General features: G+C 39.5%; 2 protein-coding genes across 2 annotated transcripts; one reads left to right on the top strand and one right to left on the bottom strand.

Annotated features, from left to right (window-relative positions):
- Positions 1–747: 747 nt before the first annotated feature.
- zgc:163083 lies at positions 748–4,246 on the bottom strand. Its single transcript, NM_001083559.1, is given in 6 exon segments — positions 748–871; positions 958–1,068; positions 1,163–1,324; positions 3,643–3,830; positions 3,946–4,000; positions 4,079–4,246. Coding segments are annotated over 6 exon segments (774 nt in total). The 5' UTR covers positions 4,223–4,246; the 3' UTR covers positions 748–757.
- A 5,811-nt stretch (positions 4,247–10,057) lies between these two features.
- Positions 10,058–18,418, top strand: ftr94 (finTRIM family, member 94). The gene is made up of 6 exons (XM_087245118.1): positions 10,058–10,694; positions 13,174–13,269; positions 13,381–13,614; positions 13,767–13,917; positions 14,050–14,091; positions 16,345–18,418. The coding sequence occupies exons 1-6, from the start codon at positions 10,122–10,124 to the stop codon at positions 16,866–16,868; spliced, it is 1,620 nt and encodes a 539-aa protein (XP_087101244.1). The 5' UTR covers positions 10,058–10,121; the 3' UTR covers positions 16,869–18,418.
- Positions 18,419–18,424: the final 6 nt, after the last annotated feature.

The following is an 18,424-nucleotide window of genomic DNA, read 5'->3' as shown; positions in this document are numbered from 1 at the left end:
CGAGTGGCAACTAATTCCCTTCACATTATATAAATCATATAATTTTTTTTCAGCTATGCAACAGCACCATGTCAAACAATGTCAATCTATTTAGTTTCATATCTTATCTAAAGCAATCTCATGAAAAAAACTTAACAATCGGGCGTATTGTCAGAAAAGTAGCTAATCTATACAAATTCATTCATAAAACTAAAGATCTCATGATACGAAACTGCACATTTTTTTTAAAGGAGGCATGCCACCTCTTAACCCATCTGTCATTGGGGTATGAGCAAATTGTACTAAATTGTTTGTAATAGATCCTACAATTTCATATGATTTATCTTCTGAATCAAAATATTATGAATTGTTGGGAGATAGAATTGGTTTTATTAATCTGTGTCCCTTGTCTTAACTCTGACCTTTTTACCTCTTTTTTGTTTTGTTTTGCCTATCTGATTTTAACGTGTAGGTTTTACCTGTCATACCTGTTACACTTGCTGCACTATAGTTAACTAACTTCACTGCCTGATTTGATAATGTGCGGTCCTGATAAGCACAGTAACAGAAGCAGATAAATAGAAAAGGAGACAGTGCTGTTTTATTAGTCAGAGTGATTTATTGTAGAAAATATGTCATAAACATTTGTGTCCTGAAATTACACACTTATAATTAGATGTGCCTTTAATGGTAAACAGATAAAACATTGCAGTTTGGACCTGGATAAGCCATTTTATGACCTCTCATATGGGATCTTTTTTTTTCTTCTTCTTCTGGTTTACCAGGTCACAGTTGCTCCAGTGTAGTCCAGAAATCCACCATGCTGCTTCTCAGTAAGACCACCGATGACTTTCAGCATCCCCTCCACACTTTCATTTGGTTCAAGTGTCGCCTGATGAAAATAAAAACAAGTCATCTTAAATGCAATTAACCCAAACAGTGTTAATGCCAAGGAATACTCAAGGAATCAACACTCACATCTTGTCCACCCAGATCAGTCTTCACCCATCCTGGATGAAGCGCCATGCAGAGGATCTCATCTGTCTTTACCTCCTCAGCAGCCAAAACAGTCAGCATGTTAAATCCTGCCTGAAAGATAAACACAGCATTTCAATTATACACATCAGCTCAAGCTATCAAATCTCCAGGCGCCATCTAGTGCCAAAGCAGGACTTCAGTGTACCTTAGACACAGCATATGGCAAGGTTTGGAAGTGGCTGTATATGGGAGGCATTCTGGTCATGGAAGCCGCCACGGTGGAGATATTGATGATCGCTGCTTTTTTACTGGACATGCCTGGTGTCCCACTGGCTTTGGCTGCTATTTGTAGATATGGTCTGTACTCCTGAATAAAAGCATGAACAAATAAATGACATATACTGGACGAGGATAGTATTACAAATTACAGAAATCGTTTACCCAAAAGATAAAATTCTTTTATTAATTACTTGCCCTCATGTTGTTCTAATTGACCTTGTTGACCATCTTTGAAAACAAATCAAGATATTTTAGATGAAATCTGTGGGCTCTCTTACATCCATGTACAGCAATGCTCTCGAGACATTCAGAGCTCAGAAAAGGAAGCAAAAACCTTCCTTGTGACATCAGTGATCTAACTGTAATCATACAAAACACTCCAAGAACACTTGTGTGTAACAAATAACTGTAAATGCACCTCTTCGCCTGTATCTTGTTTGTCTTGTCAGGTCATCAGGGTGCACGTTTACCACAGGCTGTACATATTGCCATTATGGCCCGTTTCCACTGGGAGGTACAGTACGGTTTGGTTTGGTACGCTTTTATGGCCGTATCCACTGTCAAAAGGTGTACCGAACCGAATCTTACTGTACCACTTTTTCGGCACCCTTTCATAGGGTACCAAACACGAGAAAGGGTACCAAAAGACGGAGCTTGACGCGCAGCTGAACACTATTGGTTTAAAGTGATATGTCACTCGCTTTCGCAACAAGCCGGAATGAAAACAAAAGAGCCATGTTTAAAATACACAGCCGAGAGATCTTTTATAGTGTAAATATATATACATATAATAACGAGCCATGTTTGACCCGGGCTCAAACAAACCTTGTCGTCGTCTTGATTTACAGCCAAAATGCCAAAAAGAAGAGCAGATTTACCCTGTGCCCCTTAGTTTTTTTTACAAGCCAGTCTGAAGCGCGAGTGGTATCATTTTCTTTCTTGCGCTCGCCGCGCGTCTATATGTCAAATAACAAACTTCGTGAGGTGATGATAATGACGTGCGCTTGAATAATGACATGCTTTTGAAACTCGATCCTGTCAGAAACTGACAAACGCGAGAGTGAAGTGCAAAAAAACAAAAACAAAGGAGAAGCCAAAAGGAGCAAATTATTTTTTCAGCAATTGTGAACAAACTGCAATGTTTAACTATTATCATCTCCTTTTGGACTATTATGAACTCAGAATGATCGAATGACTCTCTAACAGAGGCTACATGTGCTGCTGAAGATTACAGATTTTACTGACTGTAAGCTATAATTTGTGTTGTTTTTGAACCTTAATAAGCACTCAATGTATGCTGTGTGTAGTTCTTCTGTAGTTAGTAACATATTGGAGACTGTAAGGGGCTGTATGTGTTCATATATGTTGCATTTATTTATTTATTTAATATAATTACAGACATTACAGTAGGCTATTTTGCACTGTCATTGATCTGCAGTTATAATCAAATCCTTTTCATATAAAAGTTAGTAATAAACATTTATAAACAAGGATTTATGCGTATAAAGCATCTGTTTTGTGAGAAGTGTTTCTTATATAATTTGTAAACGACCCTACAGCTTTACTGTAGACATTTTCTCGAGCGAAAATTACAGCGACTGAAACTTTCTGTCATACACCACGCCCACCAAAAGGGTACCCTTGGTAGTGGAAATGCAAACCTGCTAAAGGTGACCCGTACCGACCCGAAAAAAAAAATGTACTGTACCAGTCAGTGGAAACGAGTCTTTAGATTAAATAAACAAAGAGTTTTTTGAGCTTCATATAACTACAGTTGAACCACTGAAGTCACATGAAATGTTTTAACAATGATTTTGGGTGATGAGCAAATCGTATTAAATTGTACAAATTGGCTTGTACGAGTTTATATTAATTAGCCACTAAAGTTACGAATTGCTGTGAGATTGCGTTGGAGCAACACAGTGGTAGCTCTCTTCAGTAGGGGTGCAGCAGTGGCCAGCTAGGGCTTGCTCATTGTCAACTGTTTACTTTGGTTTTAGGCCATGAACTTTTCTAACACTGACACTGCAGTGACTAGATCTTTCCCAATAGTAAGTACTCATTTTAATCGACTTTTTATTTATGACACAACAATGAAAGCCTATAGAACAGGGGTCACCAAGCTTGTTCCTGGAGGGCTGGTGTCCTGCAGATTTTAGCTCCAACCCTAATCAAACATTCCTGAACAAGCTAATCAAGGTCTAAATAGGTATACTTGAAACACCCAGGCAGGTGTGTTGAGGCAAGTTGGAGCTAAACCCTTCAGGGACACCGGCCCTCCAGGACCGAGATTGGTGACCCCTGCAATTTTAGAAAACAGATCACTGTATCCTGCAAATCAGATCAGCATATCTTTCAGTGCTAAAAATGTTGTTTCAGAGAACATAATAATGGTTTTTACATTACCCTAATAATCAATAAGGGTCCTATCACATTGGTGTTGAAGGTGTTTTTCAGGTCCTCAACACTGCTGGTCTGAATGGTGCCATTTGCCACGATTGCAGCGTTATTTACAAGTAGGTTCAAACCATTTGCTCCCACTAAAGAACCCACTTTTTTGGCAGACTCCTTGATACTGCATGGATCATCAGCATCTAGTAGTAACAGAACAAGTGAAAGTGTTGAAGTATCACACAGTGAAATGGTAAATCTTAAAAGCTATTTTCATGAAAATTTAAAATGCGTCAAAAGGGACCCATGCACATTTACCAAGACGGATGATTGTAATCAAATTGGGATGCTTTTTCGCCAGCTCTCTTAGTGCCTTAAGAAAGAATATGCATAATTAAACAAGGCACATTTCTCACATTTCAAGTATTTTCTATTCATATTTATTACTCACCGCAGATTTTGGCCCATCTGGGTCACGGCATGTAGCAAAAATATGCTTTGGACAAGAATTCTCAGAAAGCTGCTTCACCATTTCTAAGCCCAAGCCCCGGTTGGCTCCTGTGATCAGGATTTTGCATGCTTTAACTGCTGCCATGTTTGAAGACTGCTGCCTCTGTGAACTGATCTGCCCCTACCTGTGCTTTATATAAAGCCATTGAATTCCACGCCCTTACTGCCCACACTCAGTGCTGTGTTGTATTGTGCTGTCATGGATGACTGACAAATTGAGTGAGTAAAACAAAACAAAAAACAAGTCATGATGACAATGTTTGGTTTAACTTATGCTATCAACACAAATACTGCAATGACAGATTATTTTTGTGAATTGCAAAGTTAATACACCTGGGTGGAAGCAGGTACTTATTCAAATAAAGGTGCAGTCTCTGTGAAAACCTATAAACAAAACAACAGAAATGAGTAATGCCTATAACATTTTGTGGTTAATTTATACATAAGAAATCTGCACATTTGCCAAACCTCTAAAAATGAAACTACGTTTGACTAGATCTTTTTCTTCATTTTTTATCAAAACCTTATTTCAGTGTTTACTTTTGTTTCCAGGGAACAAATAATAACTCTTTCCAGCATGCTTGACTTATGGCAAGCCGTTTTGAAATTTTATCTATAGCCTGTACTAGTATCTATTTTCATATTACTAGAACAATTTTTTTTAGATACTAGTGTCTTTTCTATTAAGTACTAGTACATATTTATTAGATACTAGTGCTTATTCGTTAGATACTAATACCTAATCTTTAGATACTAGTGCTTTTTTAAAATATACTAGTACTTACTGACTAAACACAAGTTATTTTTATTAGACAGTAGTATTCATTCATTAGATACTAGTATCTATTAAATAGAATCTAATTGTCATGACTGTCAGTGACCACCTGAGGGCGCTGTTAAGGAGTTTTTGGAGCTAGCCCCAAAGAGCTCTTACAGCGATATGATGTTCTTTTGTTGTTCTCCGCTCCCTCATGCCACTGTATGAGGATGACTTGAACCTTTATCGGTTCATCGAGGAGGCTCTTTTGATCTCCGGCTCTCCCCTCTCTGTTGCTTTGAAAGAGGAGAACCCTCAGGAGGGAGGCCTGAGTGGTGAGCAACAGAGAGGGATATTTTCGGGGCCAGCAGATTTATCCAAGGGAAGGAGAAGAGAGGCTGGATTGGAGTTGCGGACTTATCCGCGTCAGCCTGTCCGAAGACCACCCTTCTTTGATCCTCTGGAGAGTCTTCTGGAGCTGTGTGAAACCCCAGTGTCTGCTCCAGTTCCACAATGCCCGCCAGTGTCGGCTCCAGCTCCAGAGCAAGCTTCCTCTCCTGACGACACTGCTTTTCCTCCTTCTCAAGCCACCAGATGGAGGAGGCGTAGGAAGAGGACTGCTCATGCCCCAGAGCGCCCGCCAGTGTCGCTCCAGCTCCAGAGCACCCGCCAGTGTCGGCTCCAGCCTCAGAGCGCCCGCCAGTGTCGCCTCCAACCCCAGAGCGCAGTACAGTGCTGGTCCCAGTCTGGCTCCTTGCCCTGCCGGCGCCACCCAGGCTCCTCGCCCTGCCGGCGCCACCCAGGCTCCTGGCATTACCAACGCCATCCAGACGTCTTGCCCTGCCGGCACCTCCCAGGCTCCTTGCCCTGCCGGCACCACCCAGGCTCCTCTCCCTGCCGGTCCCTGCCCGGCTTCTGGCATTACCAACGCCATCCAGACGTCTTGCTTTGCCGGCACCTCCCAGACGTCTTGCCCTGCCGACCCTAGCCCGGCTCCTTGCTCTGCCGACCCCAGCCCGGCTCCTTGCTCTGCCGACCCCAGCCCGGCTTCTTGCTCTGCCGACCCCAGCCCGGCTACTTGCTCTGCCGGCTCTAGCCCGGCTACTTGCTCTGCCGACTCCAGCCAGGCTCCTTGCTCTGCCGACCCCAGTCCTCTTTGCTCTGTCGACTTCAGTCCAGCTGCCTCCTGTCCTGCCGGCTCTAGTCCAGCCGGCTCCAGTCCAGCTGGCTCCAGTCTTGCCGGCTCCAGTCCCGCCGGCTCCAGTCCCGCCGGCTCCAGTCCAGCCGGCTCCAGTCCAGCTGCCTCTCCAGCTACTCTCCTAAAACCCCCTGCCTTGTGTCTTCTGCGGAATCATCCATGGGTCATCCCTCCCGCCCCTCTCTGGTAGTCCTTCCCACTGTTTGGGACGGATTTCCCCGGCTGCACCCTTGCTTCCTGCTGGGGCGCCTGACCCACGGACCTACCCTGGTCTGACCCTACCATCCCTCCCCTTGTTCCTGCTCCACTGCCGCCCCACCCCCCAGGACTGTTCTGGGAGCATCTGGTAGCCGCTCTTTAGTGAGGGGAAATGTCATGACTGTCAGTGACCACCTGAGGGCACTGTAGTTCAATGGACACTGAGTGGAACTGCAGCGCCCAAAAAGACTATATTTCCATACATTCTTTCGCGCACACACCCGGTCTGTCATCTACACTGATTTACAACCACAGCTGTCTCCAATCCCCGTTGATTACCTGGACTATATAATTAACCATTCAACCTCTGTTTGTTAGTTGGTCGTTGTCGTTACTGTTGGTATGTTTCCTGATTCCAGTTTATATCCTGTTCTTGGGCTAAAGTCTAGTTCTAGTTTAGTCTGTTTGAGCTCCTAGTTTGTTTGTTTATTTTGTTACTTTGATTTTTGGATTTGTCACTGTTGCTGCACCCTCACATAAAAAAATCTGCACTTGGATTCTTCACCCGTTTTTGTTCCTGTTTTAATCACCCTAACGTGACACTAATATTTATCTTTTAGATACTAGCACTTATTCATTAGATATTAGTACTTATTAAATTGATACTAGTTCTTATTTATTGAATATTAGTACTTATTTTAATAGTGACTAGTAACTATTCTGTTGTATTTTTATGTACTAGTAGTTAATCTTACACCTACTCCACGAGACGAGACCCGAGATTGGGTTCATTAGAACAAGACAAGATGAGATTTTTTCTCTATTTTTAAGAAATTTAAAAAAATATATATATTGAAATTTATTTAGGTGCTTTTCTAAATTAACTTGTATTTAATGTTATTTTACTTCTATTTTTATGAATTATACGCAGTAATGGACATGCAAACACTGCTAAATATTTTGCTAATAGCTTATTTGAATGGAAACAATCTTTTTATATATAATTTTAAATTTTAGCAACATATTTGCTAATATATGAATGAAAGATAGATTTTTATTGAACTAGAAAAAAAATCACAAAATACAATACAATTTAGGTGCTTTTTAACAATAATGTAATGAATGGTATTTTCTTTCTATTTAAATGAATTCTATGCTGTAAAGGACATGCAAAAACTGCTAAATATTTAGCTCTAAACTCTACTGACTGGCTTCTCTATACAACTTCACATGATAAATTGAACTTTTTTTCCACACACTGAACTTAAAAAATTCACATAATTTTTGGTATTTAATTTTTAATTGAATCAATCAGTTTTACAGTTTTTATTTGTATTCAGCAAGACTTCATTTACCCCTTGTGACTTACTCTGAGTTACTGGAAGTGATCATATGAATATGAAGTTGGAAATGAAAGGAGAGAGTTGTTTTACTATAGTTTAATACAGCACGTTAATGAAAAATTCAGCTTTTCCCGGACAGTATAAATGTGTGTTCCATGATGATAAGTGTGTGTGTTTGTTTGAGCATGTTTAGAGATGTGTATGTCTGTGGTGTGAAGTGTCAATCAGCTGTGTGTGTATGTCCTGTCGCAAAATGTGGCTAAAAGTCCTTCAAGGTGTTAATAGTTTGATTATGGCATTTACATATCTGTGACTAAGGATGCTTTCACACCAGCGAATCGATTCATTTGTTCCGAAACAAGGACTAAAATTGTTACAGTGTTGCTCCTTGTTCTTGATGCAGTTTGCTTTCACACGGCAACGTTTCTAAAGGGACCAAAAGAGCTAAAACAAGTCACATGTAAGTTAACTGCCCTTCCATTGGTCAGAGTTTCACGGTTTATTTTGCTGTCTCGCTCAGCTGTCATGCGTCCTTGTTTTATTTTATTATGATGAGCAATAAAACACTATAAGCAGAAAGCTGCACTTTAATTTTGAATAGTGACACCCACAGACATCATCACCAAATATAAATCAGAGGTAAGACTTTCTCATACAGAGTCCTAGACTGTATTTCGATCAATGTTCCTAACGCATAAACAGCTCTCATTTATAGGTCAGCTTGCTTTTACTTTTGTATTTATCATAAAATACACATTTACGGGTTGGATTGACATCCTGCCCAACTCAACATTTCTCTCTTGATATAGGCATATATATGCCTGTTACTTATCCACAATACAGGGTGATATTGATATGCCTGTTACTTATCCACAATACAGGGTGATATTGCCAAGCTCGGAACATTTTGCTTTCTCACTACAATCAATCCGATCCAGAATTGGTTTCAATCAAGCTGAGACCAACTTATTTAGGCGATCTCGGGCCGATTTATTTGCCGCAAATCCAAGAGCGATTGCTGGTTTCACATATGCTAAATGAACCGTGCTAACTGGGCAAACAAGACAGGTTCCAAAATAAAAATCTAGGTGTGAAAGCACCCTAAAATAGGATTTTTTCACATAATTAAACTCCATTTGTGTTTACAAAGAGTATGACTTTCAGTTTATCTGAAGTGCTATTGCATGGATACGAACCATAATGTGTGTGGTTGCAGTTGTAGCCTATGTTGGACCCGGCACCCGCTAAACTCCGGTGAAAAAAGGCAGTTAAATCAGACCCGCCCGCCCAACCGAGTGACAAGCGCAACTCTGAGGTCAGCCTGGGTTGCCAGGTGTGTGCAAAGCACTTGATTTGTAGATCAGATCCAATTCTGCCTCAAATCTTTAATGCTATTTTCACCCTTACCCTCCATCATAACATCACAACTCGCTCGACAACTTTTCACTTTGAGGAGAAATCCCGTTGTGATTTAATCTCACTAGTCATATGAGATCTTGTCACATCCCTAGGTACTGGTATCTAATATTTAGATATTAGTACCTAGATACTAGTACTTATGTATTGGAAAATAGTATGTATTCATTAAGTACTATCCCACTGAAATCAATGGAAACACTTTAAATTTGTTTCTAGTAACAACAGAATAGTTACTAGTCATTATTAAAATAAGTACTAGTATCTAATAAATAATAGCTAGTATCTATTTAATAAGTACTAGTTACTAATGAATAAGCGCTAGTATCCAGGGTTTAATATGGGCCGGAACAAGCTGATCCTGCATCTCATTTTACCGATCCCCCTCCTTACACGCACCCCTTCCCACCCCCACCCCGCTCTTCACTTTCGTCTGTGACACCTCTCTCTCCTCTGGTAACATGACAGATCCGTAAGCCAGATCTGTTCCGGGACCTCGCAATTTACAAATTAAGTACTGCTAGTATATAATGAATAGTATATGCACTAGTATATTTAAAAAAAAAACTCTAGTATCCAAAGATTAGGCACTAGTATCTAATGAAAAAGCACTAGTACGTAATAGAAAAGATACTAGTATCTAAAAAATAAGCATTGGTAACATGAAAATAGATACTAGTACAGGTTTTAGATAAAATGTCAAAATGTAATGTAATGCTCCCATTATTAAAATTAGCTCAAGTATATGAAATAATATTAACACTTTTTTTTTTTACTTTTTATTTTAAAAACAGATCAGATTTTTTTTTTTACACAACTTGACTTGGAGTTCAAGGTTATCCAAATGCTGCAAAATTATACCTTACAAATTACTCATATATGTGTTTATGATTTCTGTCATTCATTTGCGTCCATGTTAGGGGCACATAGAAAGTGGCTGTTGACCAGGATTGAGGAACCTGTTTTACAGACACACCTGTTTTACCCACGTGACTCAAACACTGAAGCAGGAAAAAGAAACATTTGATTGAGAAGCTGCTGTTTTTGTGTCTCTCTACATTCATACAATAAAATGGCAGAAGCAAGATTTTCTCAGGATGAGTTCTTGTGTCCAGTCTGTCTGGAACTTCTGAAGGATCCTGTGAGCCTCCACTGTGGACACAATTATTGTAAGGGCTGTATTAGCGGCTTCTGGGATCAGGAGGATGAGAAGAGAGTCTACAGCTGCCCTCAGTGCAGACAGACCTTCAGTCAAAGACCTGCTTTAGCTAAAAACACCATGCTGGCTGAAGTGGTGGAGAAGCTAAAGAAGACTAAACCTCCTGCTGACTGCAAAGCGGGAGCTGGAGATGTGCAGTGTGATGTCTGCACTGGAACAAAATACAAAGCCATCAAGTCCTGTCTGCAGTGTCAGGAATCTTACTGTCAAACTCATTTTGAGAACCATGAAGAGTTTCACTTTCGTAAATCACACAAAGTGATTGATGCAACTGGACAACTGCAGGACATGATCTGCCAGAAACATAAGAAAGAGCTAGAAATCTACTGTATCACTGACCAACAGTGCATCTGTGAGCTGTGTAAGGAGTTTGAACATACAACTCACGAAACACTATCAGTTGCAGAACAAAGGAAAGAGAAACAGGTAATTATAACAACTATAACGTCAGAGTTGCTGTTTTATGCTTTGAACCAATGTACATTTTAATTATCAAGGCTGATCTGCATTCTTATGGCAGGTAGCCAAGTCATATAATAGTATAATTTTTTATATTTACATATAGTTGCAACATAGGCTCATTCTAAAAACGTAGTCCATCATACGTTTCTGGAGATTTTTGTAGCCAGAGCTACATATGGCTGAATTTCACTTTTAAATGAATGATATGGGGTGGTATGACGCCATTCCTTTTCACGATTACCAGCTGACCGCTTCCCTCCGTATGGACGGCTTTTCGTATGTTTTCGAATAGCTCCCCATGTATGTCAGCGGACTTGAGACACAGAGAGGAGTTAACCACGAAGATGGGGTTTAGTCCAGTGAAGAACGATTCCAGAAAGTAAGACAAAAACGGAATCCAATAAAATAAACAAGTAAACAGCAGGTTGAGGATGTGGTAAAATCTGAAAACGTGGAAAAAATCAAACAAGGGTTTTTCTTTTTCTGTACTGCTCCTGAAAATTGTTGGTTGGGATTAGGGAAGTGGGTGGGCTGGTCAATCAATACAATTGGTTGGGTTTTGGGAAGGAGGAGGGTGGGTCAGTCTATCAGTCAGTCAATCCGTCATTTATTCAACAGCGGCCTCTGGTGGGTTTACACGAGAACAGCAGGTGCGAACGGCACTCGCAAGAGAAATTTAAAGTTGGGTCTGTCTATGGACTGCAAGACAGGGGTGTAACATGAAGAGACCTTAGGGGCGTAACTTGTAGTATAGTATATTAGAGGCATAATTTGAAGTTATGGAGACATGTCAAAACTATGTTGTTGGCAAGATGGCGCTGTACATCAGTTTTTAATGTCTACTCCACAACTCTAAACCCAACCATCCTCATTATTAACATCTACACCTACCCCAAACCTAAACCCATTCATCATAGTTATTAATGTATAAACCTACCCCAACCCCTAACCCAACTATCACAATTTTTAACGTACAGCTGAGAGTTGCGGAGGCTTTCATACTTAACATGCTCGCTATTGTACTGTTATTTGCAACCACAGAGGGCGATGCTGAGTAGGCAAACTGTCATGACAAAACAGATGAAGAAGTCATGGACTAGAGTTGCATGGTGTTGTTAAATGAATGAATATAATAATAAATCAAATGAACTGTTTGTGGATAAATGTGGAGAAAACTCATGAAAACATTCGATGAAAATGTTCTTTGGTAAGTTTTTCCGCCAGCTTACCAACAAAATCTCATTGTGACCTCTCGCATGGTTCAATGGGATCTCGATAACTGCAAGTTACGCCTCTCTAACGTACTACAAGTTACACCCCTTCATCTTACGCCCCTGTCTTGCAGACTGCAGACAGATACATGTGTAAATTTGAGATCTCAAAGCATACACAGCGGCTTCTAGTGGATTGACGAAAACAAAAACTGCAAAAAAAAAAAAAAAAAGTAGCTTCCGGCATTTGGCAGTCTCCAGAAATGTATATAGCCGTACGTTTTCAGGATAAGCCTGGGTTGTATAATTAGGTACATCTTTTCAGAGCCATGGAAAAATTGTAAATAACAACCAGCTGGGTAAGATCATGTCAGTGACTACATAATTAAGTTGATTTAACATATTATTTATATTTATCCATTTTCTTTTCGGCCTAGTCTCTTTATTATTCTGAGGTCGCCACAGCGGAATGAACCGCCCACTTATCCAGCATATGTTTTACGCAGCGGATGCCCTTCCAGCTGCAACCCATCACTGGAAAACATCCATGCACACTCATTCACACATTTGCACATATCACTACCCAAATGAACTATAGTGCATGTCTTTGGACTTGTGTGGGAAACCAGAGCACCTGGAGAAAACCCACATGAAACACAGGGAGAACATGCAAACTCCACACAGAAATGCCAACTGATCCAGCTGAGACTCGAAGCAGCAACCTTCTTGTTGTAAGGTGATCGCGCTACCCACTGCATCAAGGCAACACCCGATTTAACAAATAATTAATGTAAAATAACATATAATGATTGTGTAATATAATTATGGCATAAAATGTTCTATTCTTAAAAATCTACTAATCAAACCCACTGATCATTGATCTTATATAAAGAGACCAACCAAAAACACCATGTTTGATGTCATGTTTAGTAATTTGACTGACACAAGCATCCAATGAGATTTAAGGTTATTGTTGTGTCAACATATTTAATCTGAGCTCTGTAATTAGCTGAGGCATACCTTCAAAATATCTTGAGGAAAACATAGATTTAAAAAGCATGAGTCCCAGTTTAAATTATAGGGTGAATTCTAATTATAAACTAGACACTGCATTAATAACGGTGACACTTCAGCTTCATATTTAATCATAATCTAATTTCAAGAAACTATGAATTTCCGCTCTTCACTGGTTTTGTAAGAGAGTTGTTTGCTGTTATCTGTTTGTCCTCCAGAAAGAGCTGAAGGAGACACAGGTAAAGCTCCAGGAGAGTCTCCAGCAGAGACAGCAAGAACTTCAGCAGTTGAGGGAGGCAGTGGAATCTCATAAGGTAAGTCAGGAGAACAGGAGAAGTTTGCCTCAGTTTGACTGTCCTCTAGTGTTGGAAATCTTTGAGTCTCACTGTAACTCACAGGCTGTGTGATCGTGATGTGTTTAACAGCGCTCTGCACAGACAGCAGTGAAAGACACTGAAAGGATCTTTACTGAGCTCATTTGCTCCATTGAGAAAAGATGTTCTGAGCTCACACAGATTATCAGAGATCAAGAAAAGACTGCAGTGAGTCGAGCTGAAGGACACATGGAGTGGCTGGAGCAGGAGGTTGAAAATCTGAGAAGGAGAAACGCTGAGCTGGAGCAACTTTCACACAAAAAAGATCATGTCCAGTTTCTGAAGGTAACAAATCAGGAAGAAGCAAATCAGAATGAAGTTGAGCAAGTGATGCACAGATAAACAATTCAGTGGAAAATAATCAGCAGTTGTTTTCTTTCAGGATTTGTTTATTGTGTAAAGTGGAGGTGATGATTGTTGATTTGTGTTTTCTGCAGAGTTTCCAGTCTTTCTCAGCTCCTCCTGAATCTACAGATGTTTTATCCAGTTCTCTCTTGTGTTTCGATGGCCTGAGCGAATCTGTTTCTCAGTTGAAAGACAAACTGGAGGACTTTTGCAAAAAGGAGCTCAAGAAGATCTCAGACAGAGGTACAGTAAAGTCCCGGAGATTCATCTGCTCTCAGAAATGAGGTCTTTATCAACTCATATCGTGTAACATCATATTAGAAACATGCATGACACTTACACCAATACACCAATTATGTTTTTTGATTTTCCCAGTGACAAAAACTAGTCCCAAGACCAGGAACGACTTCCTACAATGTAAGTGACTAAATCCCAGCTTCAGATGTATGCTTTCAGCCATGATTTGGTCTCCTCAGACAAATTTAGGAAATTTTAGAAGATTTCTATAATCCTAGGGTAAAATCTGAAGACTTTGATCATTGATTTGACATGTTCACAGATAGCAGATTAAAGGCCATTGCAAAAGAATTTTCCCTCCAATGAAATTCTGGCAGAGTCAGAAGTTTCAAATTTTTCCCAGCAGTTTAACTCTGCTAGAATCAGCGTCAAACCAAGAACCAATAGGTTGTTTTCAATCAAGTGGTTCTGGTGATACACAAAATCCAGATGGCGGCCAAGAAGTAAAAAACTGAATGGGACATAGAAGAAAATCTGTATTTTTGTCATTTATAGCATATTTCAAAGGAGATATACATCGAGAATAACCACATATGTTGGGCATGATCCTCATATCATGAAAAGGGCCAAGTTTTCTACTGAGCTAAATATATATTTGCCTGTCGAGGTGGTAGAGACTGTATAAGCTATTACGTTACATGAAAAAATACCATATTAAATAGTAGTGTTTAGAAGCATACTAGATAATTACTTGAATTAACTGCCATAGTGATTATATTGTTGCTGTGGTACAACACAACTGTAGTAATAAACAAATTAGCCAATAGGCTTTAGTTTTCTATGCTAAAATTATACATCCCAATCCACCACAGCTTACACTAATGTTACAGCATTTATTACAGTTTACTATACTACACATTATAAACTTTACTGTCTTGTTCAAAAACATGTTTATTATAAATTACTATCGTTTTCCCCCCATTTTTTGGACCCCATGATGTCTATTTTTCAGACATCACGAAATAACAAATGAAATGGACGCATAGTCTACATTATTATCATAATAATGTATTATTTTACATTATTAGTTTTGAAAAAATGTGGTTTTGGTAAGACATCTAATTTTAAAACTTTTTTTAAATTATAATTCCACAGAATGCAAAATTTTTATAATTGTAACTTAAATCACATAAAAATTTAAAACTCTTATCAAAGAAAAAAAAAGTTATATTTCAGCCATTAAACTGATCTAAGGGACACATGAGCAAAAGGTAAATGTTGGTTTTATAGCAAAAGCCTTGTAAAATACTATTACTAACAGCTCAGTTTTGTCTGTTCAGAGGTTGAGAATAAAATTTATCCAAATAAGAATAAAACAGAAAATAATATACAGGCTTTGTTGCCTTGTGGGAAAATATAATTTTGAAAGTTATAAATGTTATAATTGTATGATTATTTGAAAGCTTCAATAGTTTGAAAGTTTCAGTGATTTGAAAGGGGCAAGGCAGTGGCGCAGTAGGAAGTGCTGTTGCCTCACAGCAAGAAGGTTGCTGGGTTGGTGGTTTGAACCTCGGCTCAGTTGGCATTTCTGTGTGGAGTTTGCATGTTCCCCCTGCCTTCACGTGGGTTTCCTCCGGGTGCTCCGGTTTCCCCCAAAGTCCAAAGACATGTGGTACAGGTAAATTGGGTAGGCTAAATTTTCCGTAGTGTATGAGTGCGTGTGTGAATGTGTGTGTGGATGTTTCCCAGAGATGGGTTGCGGCTGGAAGGGCATCCGCTGCGTAAAAACTTGCTGGATAAGTTGGCGGTTCATTCTGCTGTGGCGACCCCGGATTAATAAAGGGACTAAGCCGACAAGAAAATGAAATCATTTGAAAGTTTCAATAGATTATGTAGCTACTTATGTAGGCTCTTTAAAAATATAATCATTACATTTTTAAAAAATGAGTTTGCTCAAGTTGAAATATTACCGAATGCCTGGAATGACTCTGACATTTTCAGATTGGATAATCAATTGCATCCAGACACTTTTGGCAGAAGTTCCGGGAGTCTCCCAAATATGCATAGGGACTCCTGGATGCCAGCAAACCAATGATAATCTCTCGGAAATCTCCCCACTGGACCTCAAATACATCGTGCACCCCTCTTTAATGCATCCCTCCCTGCTCTTCAGATAAGTCAAGCGCAACCCTTTTACCCCCCACCTCGGTCTTCAAATAGGTTGCTTCTCAAACCCCCGCAAATTATCGATGCCCCACCCAGAAATGGCTTTTCCCAACTTGGGATGTCTGTTATGGACACAATTAATTTTTTTCTATGTTTTTTATTTTCTATTTAATACATATGTTTCAATATTTCTTAATTAACAATACAGAGAATTAAAAGAGCAAAGATTTATCATTGCTGATTTTGATGTGTTTTTTTCTCCATCAGATTCCCATCAGTTCACTCTGGATCTGAACACAATGAACGATCATCTCCGTCTGTCTGAGAGCAACAGAGTGATTACTGGTGCTGAAACAGCACAGCCAACTTTTGATCATCCAGACAAATTTAATGGTTGGCCTCAGGTGTTGTGCAGAGAGAGTGTGCGTGGACGCTGTTACTGGGAGATAGAATGGAGTGGCGATGTTGGTGTGATATTATCAGTATCTTACAAAAGCATCAGTAGGAAGGGATTTGGGAACGAGTGTGCATTTGGAGGTAATGATAAGTCCTGGAGTTTAGCCTGTTTTCCAACCAGATACTCATTTTGGCACAATAGTAAACGGACCGATCTCTCTGTAAAGCCCATTAGCCGTATGATAGGAGTGTATGTGGATGAGAGTGCAGGAATTCTGTCCTTCTACGGCATCTCTAACACAATAAGCCTCATCCACACAGTCAAGACCACATTTACCCAGCCGCTCTACCCTGGTTTTACTGTTGATCCTCGTTCATCTGTAAAACTGTGTTAGTGAAACACAATGACCGATTAGACTTTGGCTGCGAGATTAATCAGATGACAGTGACTTCTTTAAAGGGTGATGAAAAATCTACTTTTCAAGCTATTTGGACAAACATATGTGTATATAGTGTATAAACCATCATATTGGGGTGATATAAACACACCCAGTCCTTTTTTTTTTCAATTTAACAACATAAAAACAACATAAGAGCGGTTTTCAGACCGACTTTACGTAGGAGAGTGGCCCCACCGCCCACCAAATTGATTGACAGCAGCAAAGTGACAGGATACAAGTAAATGACGCTACAGATCCATTAGGTATGGAGTCCATCTAGGGCCATATATACTTGCATCATAAAACAAAGTTTTGCAAACAAAAATAAATTATTGAACAAAAAATTGCAAAATGATTAAATTCTTTTTAAAAAATAAAAAAAGAGAAATAAAAAGGAATTCTGCAAACAAAGAGAAAGAACTGCAAATAAAAATCAAGTAGTGCAAAAATAATTTTTATATTTGCAATTTAAAAAAAATTTTTAAATTTAAATTGTAATGCTCATTTTGGTTTGTGAGTTTTACTGTTTGATTTAAACATCCCTCAAAAAACAATGGATTCAGGTACTTTACTTATCTCGATTAGATTTATGACAGCGATTCATGGCTGTTTTACAAGAAGATCGCTGGGTCAGTGGTTCGAACCTCGGCTCAGTTGGCGTTTCTGTGTGGAGTTTGCATGTTCTCCTTGCGTTCACGTGGGTTTCTTCCGGGTGCTCCGGTTTCCCCCACAGTCCAAAGATATGTGGTACAGGTGAATTGGGTAGACTAAATTGTCCCTAGTGTATGACTGTGTATGTGTGTGTGGATGTTTCCCAGAGATGGGTTGCGGCTGGAAGGGCATCTGCTGCGTAAAACTTGCTGGATAAGTTGGCGGTTCATTCCGCTGTGGCGACCCCGGATTAATAAAGGGACTAAGCCGACAAGAAAATTAATGAATGATGAATGAATAGTTAAGGCAAAAATAAAGAAAAAAAAAAACAATACTAAAGTAATCTATCAGAGGGCGCATGGTGATCCAATCCGGCAGTCAGCCAGAGGTTACCACTGTTGTATTAGCTACCAGGATCAATAGTATGATCCTGCACAACTGGAGAAGCTGCACTTTCAGGACCGCATTTTTAGGACCGCATCTTTGGGACCCTAGTTTTTTGTGACATCGCCACCTACTGGATTGGGTGACACTATGAACTGCATTTCTAGAACCATATTTTTGTAACAACGCCACCTACCGAATTTGATTATACAGCAAAAACTTCAGTTTATGGACTGGATTCCCAGCGCCACCTACCTGATTGGATGATATAGCGGAGACTTACAGGAACTTTTTTTTTTCAATTGTGCTTTTTGATGTAAAACATACCAGAAGTTAAAGTGTGAAACACCTGCTTTGAGTAACAATTTTAAATTAAAACAAATTAATTTACAGATAAAATAGAAATTAAAAATGTTTCTTAACTTTACACAAATGAAAAGGTTGAGTGCCTTAAAAGACTTACATTTCTTGAAAAA

The sequence above is a fragment of the Danio rerio genome, chromosome 3 (genome assembly GCF_052040795.2).
Source record: "Danio rerio strain M-AB ecotype USA chromosome 3, GRCz13ab, whole genome shotgun sequence".
In the NCBI taxonomy this organism is placed as follows: Eukaryota; Metazoa; Chordata; class Actinopteri; order Cypriniformes; family Danionidae; genus Danio; species Danio rerio.
This window is presented reverse-complemented; position numbering and strand designations above follow the sequence as displayed.